This window comes from Primulina tabacum, chromosome 6 (genome assembly GCF_025594145.1).
Source record: "Primulina tabacum isolate GXHZ01 chromosome 6, ASM2559414v2, whole genome shotgun sequence".
In the NCBI taxonomy this organism is placed as follows: Eukaryota; Viridiplantae; Streptophyta; class Magnoliopsida; order Lamiales; family Gesneriaceae; genus Primulina; species Primulina tabacum.
Genome location: NC_134555.1, coordinates 228,475 through 245,931, shown reverse-complemented (window position 1 = coordinate 245,931; position 17,457 = coordinate 228,475). Strand labels below are relative to the sequence as shown.

The window sequence follows — 17,457 nt, the reverse complement described above, 5'->3', positions numbered from 1 at the left end:
CAGTTGCAGGGAGCTTCGATATTCTCCAAGATAGATCTGTGTTCCGGTTATCACCAGTTGAGGGTGAAAGATGCTGACGCTTCCAAGACTGCTTTTAGGACTCGTTATGGCCACTACGAGTTCCTTGTGATGCCGTTCGGTCTGACGAATGCGCCAGCAATCTTCATGGATCTCATGAATCGCGTATTTCAGCCGTATCTTGACCAGTTTGTGATAGTATTCATAGACGACATTCTCGTCTACTCCAAGAATCAAGAAGATCACAGCAGACATCTGACCACAGTGTTGCAGACCTTGCAGAAGCATAAGTTATTCGCAAAGTTCAGTAAGTGTGAATTCTGGTTAGAGAAGGTGGCATTCTTAGACCATATTGTTTCTAGCAGCGGTATTGAGGTAGACCCAGCGAAGGTTGCAGCAGTCAGAGATTGGATTGTGCCGCAGAATGCATCAGAGATCCGTAGTTTTCTTGGGCTAGCAGGATATTATCGGAAGTTCATTAAGGGATTTTCCTCTATTGCCGTTCCACTCACATCATTGACCAAGAAGAATGCTAAATTTGTGTGGAGCGAGGAGTGTCAGAAGAGCTTCGATACTTTGAAGCAAGCTCTTATCTCAGCACCAGTTTTGGCCATACCGTTAGGGCCCGGAGATTTTGTGTTGTATACCGATGCTTCGAAGCTCGGTTTAGGCGCAGTGTTGATGCAGCATGAGAAGGTGATAGCATATGCTTCTCGACAGCGGAAAATCCATGAGAAGAATTACCCTACCCATGATCTAGAGTTGGCCGCCGTAGTTTTTTTCTTGAAGATTTGAAGGCATTATTTGTATAGAGAGAAGTGCCAGATCTTTACCGACCACAAGAGCCTCAAGTATTTCTTTACGCAGAAAGAGCTGAACATGCGTCAGAGGCGTTGGTTGGAGCTTGTGAAGGATTATGACTGTGACATTAGCTACCACCCGGGTAAAGCTAATGTAGTTGCGGATGCATTGAGCAGAAAAGTCGCAGTGATGGCTCATTTGACGATTCAGAGACCTCTTCAGCTTGAGATGCAGAGGTTTGATCTAGAGTCATATTCTCAAGGTATAGTTTCCCCGTCTATCTACCTTGACTATTCAGTCCTCTCTTCTAGACCGTATTCGCAGTGGTCAGTCAGCAGATGAGCAGTTAGCAAAGTGAAAGCAGAGAGATGAGGCCAAGGGCAGTGTTTTGTATACAGTGAGCGTCGGTATAGTGAGATACAGAGACAGGATGTGGATTCCTAGCAGTGATTCTCTCCGAGCAAATATTCTATCAGAGGCCCACATGTCGCCGTACTCTATTCACCCTGGGAGTACGAAGATGTACAGAGATCTGCAGTTATTGTTTTGGTGGCCAGGAATGAAGAAGGACATCAGACGTTTTGTATCCGAGTGTCTGACTTGTCAGTTAGTTAAGGCGGAGCATCAGAGACCAGCAGGTTTGCTCAAGCCTCTTCTTATTCCCGAGTGGAAGTGAGAGAATGTTACCATGGACTTCGTGACCGGTTTGCCGAAGTCAGTCAGAGGATCAAATGCCATCTGGGTGATTGTAGATCGTCTTACCAAATCAGCTCACTTCTTGCCTATTAAGACGACTTTCACCATGATTCAGTATGCAGAGTTGTATATCCGAGAGATAGTCCGACTGCATGGAATTCCCGTTTCTATCGTGTCTGACTGAGACCCCAGATTCACTTCGTCGTTTTGGAAGAGTTTGCATTCGACCATGGGTACGAAGTTGCTGTTCAGCACAGCTTTCCATCCGCAGACAGATGGGCAGTTAGAGCGAGTTATTCAGATCTTGGAGGATCTTCTCCGTGCTTGTGTTATTGACTTCTCAGGGAGTTGGGAGTCGAACTTGCCATTGGTACAGTTCACCTATAACAACAGTTTCCAGTCGTCTATAGGTATGGCACCGTATGAAGCACTGTATGGTCGCAAGTGCAGATCTCCTGTTCATTGGGATAAAGTAGGGGAGAGATCAGAGTTGGGTCCGGAGATTATTCAGCAGGATGCCGATGTAGTAGTCATGATCCGTGATAGGATGAGGACTGCCCAGAGTCGACAAAAGAGTTATGCGGACCAGAGGAGGAGAGATCTAGAGTTTGCCATTGGCGACCATGTCTTTGTGAAGATAGCACCTATGAAGGGTGTCATGCAATTTGGGAAGAAAGGGAAGCTCAGTCCGAGATTCATTGGACCATTTGAGATCCTCGACAGAGTTGGGACGTTAGCTTATCGTGTGGCTCTTCCGCCGAATCTGGTCGGAGTACACAATGTGTTCCACGTCTCTATGCTGAGGAAGTATATGACAAATCCTTCGCATGTCTTGAACTTTGAGCCGTTGCAGCTTACTCCGAACCTGTCTTATGAGGAGAGACCAGTACAGATCTTAGACAGACAGGAGAAGAAGCTTCGGAACAAGCTGGTTAAGCGAGTGAAAGTCAAATGGCTCAACCATTCAGAGGAGGAAGCTACGTGGGAGTCTGAGCCAGAGATGAGGAGTCGGTACCCCGAGTTATTCGGTAAGTTTTAATTTCGAGGACGAAATTTATTTTAAGGGGGGAGGGTTGTAGAACCCGTAAATTATACTACGTATAAGCCGTGCATAATTCTAGTGTTAAATATGATTTTATTGCATGAGAATTTAAATTCTTTTTTCTTTAAAGTTAATTATTTTATGCAGTAGTTTAACTCTTATCTTATCAGTTAATTAAGTGAGGCCGGACTGGAGTTGGAGTTTTGAGATAAAATTTAATATTAAGAAAACATTCCCAGAATTTATTTTAGCTAACTAGTAAGTTAATTTAAGGTAAAAGAATGTTTAAGGAATTATTTAAGTAACTTGAGGTAAGTAGGAAATAAGTTAATTTAGGTTTCATAATTAATGTGTTAATTCACTAAATTATTTAAAGGATAGATAATGCTCTAAAGATTTAAAAACACTAACTAAGCAATATTTCTCCTCCACTTAATAGCATGATTCGGCCACCCCATAGGTGATTAAGCATTTCTTTGACAACTCACCACCTTTGATCCTTTCCTTGTTATTTCTTAGTATGATAACCCTTTCACTTTTAATCACCATTAATTAATAATAAATCATTATCCTTGCCTTGTTTTAGCATGGTAGAATCGGTCATGCCTCCATTATCCCTCCAAATATCTTTTGAATATCAAACCACTTCCTCATCCAACAATTCAAAGGGAGCAAGACTTGGTCATGCCATTTGAATCCCTTTTATATTGCAACTCCCCTTCATCTCTCCTAACCATTATTCCCCCTCCTCACCACCGAAAATCAGAGGAAATTTCAGTGCAAAAATCGTGAGAAAACCATAGAGAAACTAGAGTGAAAAATCGAGTAGAAACAAGAAAAGAATATCACTCCGTCTCCTCCGCGCCGCGTCGTCATATTCGTTCGTTTTCTTTTCAAAACGAAACCAAGGCATGTCTATATTTCTTTCACTCCTCAATCAATCCATATTAATATTTTAAAGAATCATACTCATGATTTTTTTGAAGCAAAAACCGAAATACATAAGAAGCATTTTTCGAAAATTCATGTGCAGATTTTCTGATTTCTTTCATACTTCACGGGTTCTGTGTTTGTGTGGTTTCAGGTGGTTGGCTCATGTCCAGGCTCCCAAGGCTGCATCTAGACATGTACTAGGACATGTTAGGATCATATTGGTCCAATAGTTCAAGCCCATGCATGCTGGAAATCGGATATGACAGCAACTCCTTCCTAGTGTCACTTGTGGTTCGATTTTTTTGTCACCTTGATGTCAAGGGGAGAGTTTCCGATCTTGGCTGCCCTAAGGGCCTATAGCCATGGTTAGAACACCTCCGTATCATGTCTAAGACGTGACCAAGTCGCCCTTTCGAGGCTTGGTCCATGGTGGAATCGGTTTTCAAATAAAAGAAACAAGAACAACCCCCTCCTCTTCGGCCCTTTTGAATTCTGCTTGTGCCCCTCGGTTTTTTGTGGTTTGGAGTGGACCTTGGTTGACCTCTGGCCCTTAGCCCTGGTTCACACCATACCCCATGATGTCTAGATCAAGCCATGGTCAACCATATGGCCACTGGTATGATGCATAGGCAGTAACAAGATAAAATTTCAGAAACATCACAGTACATATTTTGAGTTCTCGGTTGAAGCTTGGTGTTGTCCTAGGTGTTGGATTGGATTGTGGTTGGCCTAGGGCCGTTAAATATGGTTCAAGCCACACCTTAGGATGTTGGGAAGAGGCTGTGGTCGGTGATTCAAGCCCCAATGACCAATAGTCTCGCAAACGAAGCGATGTAAGTACAGGTGCGGTTGCTGGAATTTCTGGACAGCAACTTGCTACTTCGGTTTAGAGGCTCGTCAGAGTTCTTGGTTGGCTTTTAGCCTATGGCCTTGGACTGGACAGTGCCTCATCGAGTTAGGAAGGTCATGTTTTTGGCCGTTTGTGATTCGGTTAAGTTTAGAGGTCGTACGAGAAATTACGGTGCGATGTGCCAAATTGACTCCCGAAAGAGCGTTTCATGTTTTGGCCTCCATTCACCAAAATTTCGGCTCTTACCATTTTAGGAGATTATTTCATCATTTTAAGTGTATTTTAATCATGACTAAATGATGGCTCGGTGTTGGTTCGGGTTGGCACGGAGTCATGATTAAATATGAAGCCGTTGGGCGTAATTGTCTCGTTTTTTTTATCCAATTACAAAGTTTGGTCAAGAAAAATCATTTGCATATTTTTCATGTTAAATTTAGGTTGCAGCGAGCCTGGGAACGGTCCAACCCATATGGTAAAAATAATACAGGATATTTAATTATGCTATTTAATTATATTACGTGCATAAAAATATAAAATATTCATTTTTTTGATATTTATGCGATATTGCTTGTGGCCATTTCACTATCATGGGATTATTGTATCACCCGGTGGTCACTTACCGGTTCAGTTCAGTTCCACCAAGTATAATGTGGCATTAGTTTGATCAGACGATTATTACATCACCCGGTAGTCACTTATCGGTTCAGTTCAGTTCAGTTCAGGGGGTCACTTGCGTAGAACATAATCTCTACAGAAAATCATTACATGCTATTTTATGACAGGGCTCTGCGGAGCAAACATTTCACTTACGACTTTCAGTTCAGTTTTGCATGTATTTATAATTATTCATGATACACTTTTCAGTTCAGTTCAGTTATACACGTATTGTAATTACTGAAGACGTGATATTTTCACCTTGTATGCAATTTTATTATTACTACTTGTTATTTACGATATATGCATGCTGAGTCTTTAGACTCACTAGACTTGATTGTTACTGATGAGGACGGGACTGAGGGCGGGGACCAGTGAGCTAGCTCGGGTCGGCAGTAGTGGAATCCGAGGACCTCATTTTCAGCATTTACCATTTTTATGCTCAAACATTTTTATCAGTTGTTGGATTACTTTAACTTGTTATTTTGCAAACAATAATTTCTTCCGCTGCTATTTTGAACATTAAACTTGATTTATCAGTTTATTTTATGAATGAGGCATTTTGATTATTTTAAAAAGAAAATTTTAAATTTTTCCGCAAATTTTCAAACACGAATTTTCGGGCCATTATAGTCTTGGACGTCTGTTTCCCAGGATACAACAGAAGAACCAGCAGTTACTTAGCATGAGACACTACTACTACGAACTGAAAACGTACCTCCGCTTTATCACCGAAATTTAACGGAGACCAAATGGAAAGCTAACAATATGAAATGCAAGAGAATGCTTGAAAGAGATAAGATTTTCATATATATGAAATGAGGAAATGAACACACTATTTATAAGCCCAAAAATTCTCATTAACTCAAGAATATGAAGAGCCAAAAAAGTCTTCAATTAACTCAAGAATGTGGAAAGTCAAAAAGACATTTATACAATTATGAGCCACAATTAGCTCAAGAATGTGAAGAGTCAAAAAATACTCTCACATTCATGAGACATAATTTTTATTCAAATTTCCAACAGAAATAACATTACTGTACGCCCTGATCTCCAGTAATGGCACTGAATCTCTCTATAATTATCACATCCTTACATTTTAAAATTGCATTGTGAAGACTATGGGACAACTGTCACAAGTGTGTCCCAACTCTCATCCTGTATAATTAATTGTTCTGTTAAAAATTATTTCTCGTCCCCGAAAATCAAATGGTAACTTGGACAGTTGGAGTCCAAGAGAGAGTCGATTGTGAAAGTGGTGGATCGGACGTTGACCCATGAGGTATTTCAGCAAAAGGTGATGCCCGGGTTTAAACGTAGTGATGATACCGGCCGGCGCCGGTCATGATCATCTTCTTCTAAGAGACGTGAATACGATAGATGACCATTTCCAGAAGAGGACCATTAAGGTTTCAATTATAATTTATGTCCATATTACGTAATGTTAGTTTAACATCATTTATTATTGTCAACAATGGTTTGGAGATTCGAAAAAAGATGATTCATTCCATCCTACATGTAAGGGCACTACCCCATGATAGAATCAAAGGCCAAAATTTAGCAACACATACATGGGGTCCACTAATTTTTTTAAAATCACATATGTGTGTGAATCTTGTCCATCCAAACCATGTGGGGGCACTGCCCCCACATGTAGCATCGAACGAACCAAAAAAGCCAGTGTCCCGCATTGAATTGCCAGGAAATTTCGTGGTCCACCTTTATTCGGAGCAACAAGTCAAAACATATCATTTATATTATATTATTAAAGTAGAAAAATTTTAAAATACTAATTTTTGATGTTATGATCTATTTTAATAATAATAATATATATATATATATATATATATATATATATATATATATTTTAATAAAGTGATAAAATTTGATGTAATTCATTGTAGTTCAGTGGATAATGTATTTAAAATCTAAGTATTAATAAATTATGAGTTCTATTCTCATTTGTATTTTTTTTTCTTTTTTTATTTATTTTTTTAATTAATATATATCAAAATAACAATGTAGTCTTTTGTTATTTTTTATAATTATTTTTTGATTTTTATTTAAATATAAATCAAATAAACGACTATTTTTCTAAGAAGATTTTGTGTGCTAACTCTAAGACAACCGCAGTAATCAGAAAAAGCCACATTTGTCAGTACTTACCGACATTGTGATTTTCACATGACTGACGTCTTTCTATTTTCGGACCATTAGAACCAAAGCCTCCAAGAAAACAAGTGAAAGAAGAAAAGGAATGGTGTTCATTTCATGACAGGGAAACAAGATTGGATTTAAGAACAAAGATCAATAGGAAATTTCAATCATTATCTATTTATTACGTACTCTGAGTTTTCGCATTTGCTCCTTAGCTTCTGACCGTTTCTCGAGATCGGCCGCATACCGGAAGCGACAGCGGCGGTTCTTCACCAGTTTCCTGACTGCCTTCCGCCACAGCCTCTGCGATTCCTCAGAGCGTTCTTTGCGCAGCAAATCGAACTCCTTAGGAATCAGTTTTTCCATAGCGTATTATTTCTTCTCCCATACTAGATCTGAGTGATTTTATAGAATTCATAACTAAAACAGTTAGTTTAAAAATAAATATATTAATGCATTGATTTATTATAGTACACACGCTAGTGACTGATTTCCATTTTTTTTTATCGAAATCATTAATTATTCAAAACTAAATCATATCAAATTACTAAACTCTTTGGTTTGACTAGAACTGATAACATGATACAAAGTATTTTAATAATTGAAAAATAATTGTAAATTAAATGTTTAATAAAGTCTATTACATATTGGTTTTTTCTTTAATCTTATCTTTAAAAGAAATCAATTTTTTTATACCCATAAAATTGATACATGTGGACATATCTAAGTGTACGATCTAACACAGTTAGGGAATGTGAATGATAAATAAGAGATCCGAATAAATGTAGATTTGATCAAATCTCATCGAGATAAAATAAGAGTCATAGCCGTCATCAAGAGTTCTAACAATCATAGTTAAGGAGTCATTTCATCTAATGTTTCCTATCTCAGATAAAATTTTACTCTAGAATCATACTCAAACAAGATAACTAATTCCACGTACATCTATAAATACAAGATATTAACTACGATTTTACTCACTTACATTCTCTTGCTCATTTAGGACTACTATATTTCGCTCTTAATTCTACTCTTTAAACTGACTTAAGCATCGGAATGGTCAAAACGGATAACTCTCCGGCGACCCTTAACCCTATTTTTTACTGTGCAAAACCCAGAGCACCGACCCGATCCACTCAACAATGAAGTTTGAAAGACCCGTCCATCAGATCGAATCCAAGACATTAATCGATCCAAATAAATGGTTCGGTTTTTATTCCCCCAAAGGCAATTATTATTCCGTTATAAAAATTTCAACCTAATATAATTATACCGAATTAAAGTGTGAGATCACTACAAGAAAATATGCCTTCAACAACACTCAAAATACAACGGTTTTATTGGAAAACCGTTGTATTTTTACTTTTAACAACGGTTTTAACAAAAATCGTTGTGGATTAGCGTGTTTTTTGGATAAACGACAACGAGTTTGTCCAAAAAAATTGCGACGGTTTAAGCAAAAACCGTCGCAAATTGTCTACAAATACTCCCATTTTCGGTCCATTTTCCTCAACACCGTCCACATCGACGATAAATTTTTCTCTCTTAGACGATTTTAGTTTTGATTTAGTGTAAGTTTTTTCGCTTCAATTCTTGGTAAATTTCTAAGTCTTAGTTAAGATCATGAATATTATTAACTTAGTCAGATTATAAGTTTTCTTGATAGATTTATTAAATTATAAAAGTAATTTTTTTATTTTATTTAAAAAATTAGCGACGTATTATGTCTAAATCGTCGCTAATTAGCGATGATGTTTCTCTAAACCATCGCTAATTAACGACGACTTAGTCAAAAACCGTCGCTAAATTAGCGACGGTATATCTTAAATCGTCGCTAATTAGCGACTGTTTAGTAAGAAGCCGTTGCTAATTTTGGCTAATTAGTTAGCTACGTTGATCGCACTTTCAACAACACTGTCAATTACAATGACTTTCTGACAGCTACGATAATATCCGTTGTCGTTTTGCGTTTTTGTTGTAGTGGATGCGAGTCAATTTTTCTATTTAATAAAAACCTCAAATTAATCATCAACTAGTATTTAACTCGTGCGATGTACGAGATGATATTATTAAAAATTATTGAAAAATGAATAGATATTTAAATTGAAAAAATAATATAATTATAAAAAATAAAAATAAAAAATATTTTTTCCCTAATTTTTAAAAAAATTCTTAAATACAACGCATGTCGATTAATTTTTTTGGCTATATCAAAATTTTAGATTGTGTTAGCCTAAGACAATGACATATTTCTTATCGTGTTTAGTGTATTGATGTCGACCACCAACCTTAATACATATTTAATTCTTTAATTTTCGAGAAGCTATATATTATTATTTTTTAACATGTGATAAAAAAATATTTTTAAATCACATTCAATAAAATTAATGAGAAATAAATTTTTAAAAATTCAGAAATTTCGTCTAAATCCACATTCACAAATAATTTTGTGACATGACATATATTTGACACATTTGAATGATAATAATAATTGTTTTATCAATATTTTTATCCAAATAAGTTGTGATTTTATCTAAAAAATCACTTCATAATATACACAACAACATATTATTCCGAAAGAAAAATGAAATATGTGATCATAAGCAAATTATGTATAAATCAGAAAAGTTATTTTATTAACATTTACTATGTGTATTCCAAAACAATGTCAATAAATTTTATAAGGTGTCTTCTAATAAGATGCATACTTTCTTTAGAATTGGTTTAACATTTCCATTACGAGACATTTTATACTATCATGTATCCGTGAACTTTGTAATATAGAAGAAAATTATCGTATTAGTAATATGTAATAATTAAAATTTTGTACAAATAGAAGAATAATTTTTTTTACTTCTCGATCATGAAAGACAGATTTCAAACTTAATGTCTCGTTGTTCTCGTTGTTTCAATACGTAGTAATTCATAACAACGAAAAAATCTAAATTTAAACGAACATTACATATTGGAATGATTCAACTCATATATGATGTTGAAAAGAGGAGTCATTTCATAATTCAATTTTGGAGTAGATAAATTTAGTAATATAAATAGAATAAAATTGGTTTATAATATTATATGCAATATTGCATTATTTATAATTTAAAATTCAAATAAGACATCTCAATGGACAAATCATATCACAAATTAAATTGATTGATATAATCAATGCAAAATTTTTAATGTAGTTTATGTTTTCAATAGAGTTTAGTTTTAATTTGAATAAAAAATAATAAAAGACATTTAATACATAAATTATATTTGAATTAATATAAAAATGAATTAAATTCAAATTTGAATTAAATGAATTGATATAATCAATGCAAACAAAAAATGAAACTATCATTTATTGCAGTACATATATTTCATATCATAAATTAAAAAAATAATTTTGTGAAATTTAACCAATAATATACTTTTATTTTTATTTGAACTAACTAAACATTGACTTGACTAAAAAATATGTTATTTGTGGAACCAAAATAAGGATCATTTCTATGGAAATGATGAGTGAAATTTCGGTATAATTACCTCAAAGGAAACCAATAACATGTGGACTGATTTATGGATAGTTGAACTAAAAATCGAGTCTCAAAAAATATTTGAATTTGAGCTGGTTTATTTATTCAACTAGAATCTCACTCGTACATTGTACAACTTATTATTTTATCAATTAATTATTAAAATTAGTAATGTATGAATATTTGAATAATCATTGATATTATGTAATGATCTTTGTGTGACAAAAAAGATATAACATATGAGTTCTCTGCACCAAAGACCCCTCAACAGAACAACATAGCAAAATGAAAGAATCGAACTTTGCAAGAGATGAATCTGGTCATGTTGAGTTCTAAAAATATTTCAAAATGTTTTTGGTCTAAATTCTTAACCGCTGCATGTCATATTTCAAATCGTGTTTATTTAAAGAGTGGTTCGACTATGATATCATATGAGTTCATAATGGGAAAAAGGCCAAACCTAAAATAATTTCATGTTTTTGGCTGTTTATGATATGTTTTAAATGACCGAGATCACCCAACCAAGTTTGATTCTAAGATCAATAAATGTTTGTTCCTTAGATATTCAACTAATAGTCGTGCATATCAAATGTTTAATCTAAGAACTAGGACGAATATATAATCAATTAATGTTGTGATTGCTGATCTTGCATAACTGGTAGGAAAGATGATTGAGGATGATCTAGATAATCTGCTGGAAACATCTTAGTCACTGTTCAACACAGATATTGTTTCTGATGTTGTCACACATAGGACAACAACATCCACTGTGACTGATTGAATTGGAGGATGATTATCAAAGAAATGAAACGTTCGATAATGATAATGGTGTGAACAATATTGAGAAAGACATTCCTAGTAAAATTTAGAAGGATCACCCTCATTTCAAATCATAGGAGCAGTGCAAGGAGACATGCATGATTTTCTTATACTGTCAGGTAAGACACTTATGTTTTGTTTCACACATTGAACCAGATAACAGTAATAAATCCTTAAAGGATAAATTTTATGCATGATGAACTTGAACAATTTGTCTGAAATGATATGTGAGATTTAGTTCCAATACCTGAACATGTTAATGTGATTGGAACTAAATGGATTTTTAAGAATAAAACTGTTGAATTAGGAAATGCTGTCAGAAATAAAGTTCGATTGGTTGCTCAAGGGTATACGCAGGTTGAGAGGGTTGATTTTGATGAAACCTTCACTACTGTAGCCCATATTGAGTCAGTCTGACTGTTGTTTGTCGGTTCATGTCATATGGGGATTAACTTTATCAAATGAATGTGAAAAGTGTATTTTCTAATGATATTTTGAATTAGTAAGCTTATGTGTGAGTCAATTGAAAGGATTTGAAGACACACACAAATTGGACAATGTCTACAAGCTAAAGAAGATATTGTATAGACTGAAGCAGACTCCACATGCATGGTATGGTAGGCTGACTGAATATATACTTAACATAAGCGTCAAACAAGGTGAGATCGATAAAACTCTTTTTATTCAAATGAAGAAGGATGATATACTCATATGTCAAATTTATGTGGACGATATAATATTTGGTTTTTCTATTCAAAAACATGTTGGTGATTTTGTTAAATGCATGTCTTCCACGTTTAAAATGAGTATGGTAGGAGAATTGAGTTTCTTTCTTAGACTTCAAATTAGGCAATTGCATTATGGAATTTTTATGTGTCAAAACAAGTATTCTAAGAATCCGGTGAAGAAATTTTCTAATGAACACATTAAGCATATGAAAACTCCCATGAAATCGAATGAAAATTGTGTAAGGACGATGTTGTCGAAATTGTTGACAACACCATGTACCACATCATCATTGGCAATCCCTTTTATTATCGTCCTAATATAATGTTCAGCGTCTGTCCATGTGCTAGATATCAAACTAATCCTAAGATCACATATTTAAAGCTGTAAAAATATTTTGAGATACATTGAGGGGACTGTAGATCTATGATTATGGTAAACAAAGAAAATTAACACCAATTTATTTGGGTTTTGTGATGATGATTGGGCCAGAGATTTAGATGATATGAAAACTACCACTGGTGGATGCTTTTACCTAGGCAATAAATTGGTGTCATGGTACAATAAGAAGCAAAATTATGTATCTCTTTCAACTGTTAAATCTAAATATGTCGTATCCGGTAGCTACTGTTCATAACTCTTGTGGATGAACCAAATGGCAAAGGACTACGATTTCCATAGTGAGACCTTGATTGTTTATTGTGACAACTTAAGTGCAATTGGCATTTCAAAAAATCTAGCACAATACTCTCGTTCAAAACACATTGACATTAAGTATCATTTTATTCAAGATTTGGTTGAGAATGGAATAATACGAATAAAATTTGTTGGAACTGATAAACAACTAGCAGATATTTTCAAAAATCATTAGATTTTGAGATATTTTCCAACATTAGGAAGTCTTTCAGTTTGTGTGCATGATAATCACTTACTGATGTTGTCTTGGATGCTGCAAGATCTGGGACAATACCCAACGTTCATATACATTTATATGATGTTAGACATATTGCATTAAATTATTCATCCTTCTTTGTGAAATTTTTATACTGTGATGGATATTTCTTGATGTGCTTTCTATATTCTCAGTTATATTTCAATCAACACACTTCGCCATCAGATTTGTTCTGCCTAAGTCACAAAGTAGTTGATCGATGTTCATGTAGTCCATGATCCTGTCCCATGTGAAAAGTAACTTGAGAAGATTGAAAAATATGATTTGATTCTGTATCAGAAAAAAAGGAAAAAGTTGTCTAAGAGAGTTCAACGAAGACTGTTCTTTTATTGTGGGATACACCTCTTTTGAATAAAAACAGAAATCATAATAGAAGAAAACGAAAAAACTATTCAGAGGAGTCCAATAAATACCGTTCTTCTAGTGTGAGAGCTATCACTTCTGAATAAAAAATAAAGTGTGAATGGACTCTGTGTGTGTAGGAAAATCAAAATATGTTTTGAAATTAGAAGAGTTAATGGAAGATGTTGTCAACAAAGCATATAAACACCTCACAATTTGATCATATGTCTAACATTTCTTTAATATATCATATTATAAGCATAATTATGACATGCATGTTAATGGTTATGTGATTTTATCCTGGTCAGTGAGTTATCAGATTTGAAGTTGTGCATTTAAATGAAACCTTAATCTTCATAATTTTGAATATCTTTGATTTAAATGTGGTTAATTTTAAATTTAATTTCATCGTTTAGCCCTATTACCATTGAGATGCAATGTGAAAATTTGGTTAGAAAATGAGCGGTTTTTTTAATTGGGTGAAACTTTATTATAGTTGGACATGAGATAAAAGTATTGATTAGCGGGTTATATGATTTCAGAATTATTACCGTTGGACGTAAGTGTATTTATTTATTCAACTTTCTATTCATTTTCTCTCTATGATTATTAACCTAATTTTTTCTCTGAAATATGTCTTTGTTCTCACCATCAGCATCGCAAATTTTCTCTGAATTTCTTGCGTTTATCCCATAAATGGCAGGCTAACAATATGATCTGAATGACATAAGGAATAAGATGGGTGCTGAAGAACCAGTACCTCTAGAGTCGATTGTTCCTGGCCAGCCGGGAAATTAAATCGATGTCGAGAACTTGCCTGATTTTGAAACACTCAATAGAGTTTTTCCTACCTCACCTACATGCATGGTACGACCCTGATTTGGTTCCATAAAAAAGATTCAGACAAAAAGGTGAATCTTCCTCAACTCCCTCTCTACTCGAACCGGATTCACCTCTAGTGATGATTCAGATGACAAATATATTGAGTTGGTCTCTCTACCAAAGAACATTGCAGGTTCGAAGGAAAGTGGTCTGAATGAGGACGAAGAAAACTCTGACTCTGAGGAAGGGGCTGTGGCTATTGAGAGACTGAGAAGTGCTGTTGATGAATAAAAACCACTTGCCCAATTTCTTTTCAAATTGAGAGAGAGAAAGCTCTAAAGAAAGTGCATAGTAAAATTGACAGACCTGATATAGAGATGCAACATGAATTTGATGAAAATAGGCCATAAAATTCTAATACCTCTAGCTCTGACTCTGATCTTTAGAACATACTCCAAAAAGTGATGATGAGGCAAGTGAAGACTTGGAAAATGCTGATGAGGATAACAATGGTGCTAAGGATGATGATGAAATTTTACTCAGAATTTTCAATTTCTCAATGGCCTATCTATGTCATTTGTAGGATGATTGACGAGAAAAATTGTGGATGTTTGCGCCTATGGAAGGCAAAATTTAACCTTGTTTTCAAGAATTGGGGACTTTTGTTGATAAATACCGCCAAAAACCTATTTTGAAGTCCTCTGCGAACCTCTCATCCAACGTGGTTGATGAAAGGTCTGTTAAACATTGGCGAGTGTATGTGCCGCAATGTGTACCTGTTTAATCTTATTTTGATTAATGAGTTATATAACACTCCGGCTGGTGAAAAAGAAGGTTTGCTCCTTGATATTCATGAAATAAATGTTGTCCTCACGGGAGGATTGATTCGAAGCTTTCCCGATCATAAGAAGAGATTGTCTCTTTTTATTTTGTGGTTCTCGAGACTGCCATCCGGAATTGGACTCGTTACTAGACCACGTGCACTTGTTTTGTTTTACATCATTAATGGGAGTACCTTCAAATTCGGAAAGCTTGCATTCAAGATTGTGTTTCAATTTGCTGACAGATTATTGAAATCAATAAAGTTGTCGTTTCCATCTTTAATCTATAGTATTTTGGAATCGAGATTTTATCCCCAGTTCACTTTAAGGAGAATAGGAAGTTGGACTTTCCATAGTCTGCTACTGGTGTTGACCTCGATATTGGGAACACGACATCTTCATCTATTGTGAACCCTGTTATTTTTATTGTTTTTTCTCACTCTGTTTTCAATGCTCAAATTGAGTTTGACTTGACGTAAATCTTCAATGTGAAAGAGCACATAACTCATTATAAAGCTCAAGTAGCCGAGTATCGCTTACTTCTAGAGATGGCAGTGCATTCTGGCAAAAAAAAAAGATTAGGAGATGTTGCAGCGAGTGCAAGTGTTGAAGCAGAATAAAAAATGGAAAAAGAAGCGGATGGTGGTGAAGAAGAAAATACAGATGAGCGCACCAACGGAGTTGGAAATTAAACTACTCCTTAGTTTTTTTTATGTTTATTTATTTCTCTGGTTTTTATCTTTTAGTAATTATGTCGACATGTTGTTAATGTTATAATCTTATTGAATAAATTGGTTAGTGCTTTGGTTTCACGTGTAGCAATACCTCTAAGAGCACTGCTCTAACAACATCTAATTTATTTGGTTGAATTCAGGAGGAGACACGTCTCTAACTTAAGGGGAGTTGCGTGCAAACTCAAGGGAGTTCTATTAATTAACAATTTTGTGTGTTCTGTCCAAAAAGGAAAAACGGAAGAGATTGAAATGAACATAATTTATTTCTTATTATATTTTCATTTTCAATAATATTGTGCATAATAAATTAGAGTGTTTTGTCTTTCTAGACTATTGAGATATTTGATAAACTCTATATATGATAGATTTATTGAAAATAGTTTATTTCCTACTGAAACTCTTGTTTTTATATGATTCTATTCAAAAAATAAACTCTAGATCAGAGGAAGCTTATAAATGATCAAAGATAGATGCTGGATCGATGGATGAATATAGACAACACAGGAGAGCAAGCACGGAAGTTGGTGATTTACTTCGAAGAGATCAAGTGCTCAAACCAAGACGTATTGTCGTGCTGTCGTGAAGTATTGAAGACAACCAGACACAACACGTTGTTACAATGTTGATTAGGCATAGTTTGGTACATGGGATAAGGGAGGGATTGATAAATAATCCTCCTCATCCCATGTTTGGTATCTTTTTAAAAAGCCCATGATAATATCATGTGCCCTTGATAAATAATTTTTTAGAATGATAAAATGTCCCTTCTATTAGGTGTGATAATTTTAATTTAATGATAAAATACAGTAAAAATGACTTAATTGCCCTCAATTCATAAATGATTATTATAAATCTATGCTAGTAGGTAGAAATTAAAATCAAATAAATATTTTTATTTATTTTTATATATTATATAATATGATAATTATATAAATGAATTCGAGATAATTATATAAATAATTTTTATAAATATCAATAAAAGTATTAGTATCACTCGATTAACTTTAAAAATTGATATTTGACTTGACTCACAAAATCAAGGGCTCAATTATAATATTATATAATATATAAAATTAGGTAAAAATAAATAAATCATGCAAGCACTATCGGCGCATGAACAGATAAAAAATATGAACTCAAGCAATAACTTTGAAATTATAAATTTATTATGATAATGTTAATTTTGTCATTACAATCTAATATATAAATTTAATCACTCTTATTAAAATCATACCAAACATTAAATATAATATTCTACATCTTATTTATCCTTAACTTATCTTTATATTATATATCACATGTTTATCCTATCATGTGTACCAAACTATGCCTTAGAGTATTGTTCATCAAACAAAATTTTGGCTTTATAAACATTGCATCCGTAGTTTTGGTTATTTGGTTTGATAAGTATTTTTGATACACTTTACTCTTTTAGTTTGTTAAGTGAGTTAATTTTTTTTATTCACCGGTATTGGTTTTGCAAATTGATAGGTTTTTCTAGTGAGTCTTTTGTCATGGGTCAACACAAAAGTATATACATTTGTGAATGATTAATCTGTCTTATTTTAT

General features: G+C 34.3%; 1 protein-coding gene across 1 annotated transcript in view; it reads right to left on the bottom strand.

Moving 5' to 3' along the window:
• Window positions 1-7,636, bottom strand: part of LOC142548392 (calcium-transporting ATPase 1, plasma membrane-type-like) — a 29,338-nt gene extending 21,702 nt beyond the window's left edge. The window contains exon 1 of the mRNA XM_075656683.1: window positions 7,341-7,636. Coding sequence (XP_075512798.1) covers window positions 7,341-7,517 — 177 coding nt within the window. The 5' untranslated portion in view covers window positions 7,518-7,636. The remainder of the gene's footprint in view (window positions 1-7,340) is intronic.
• Between the last annotated feature and the right edge of the window lie 9,821 nt (window positions 7,637-17,457).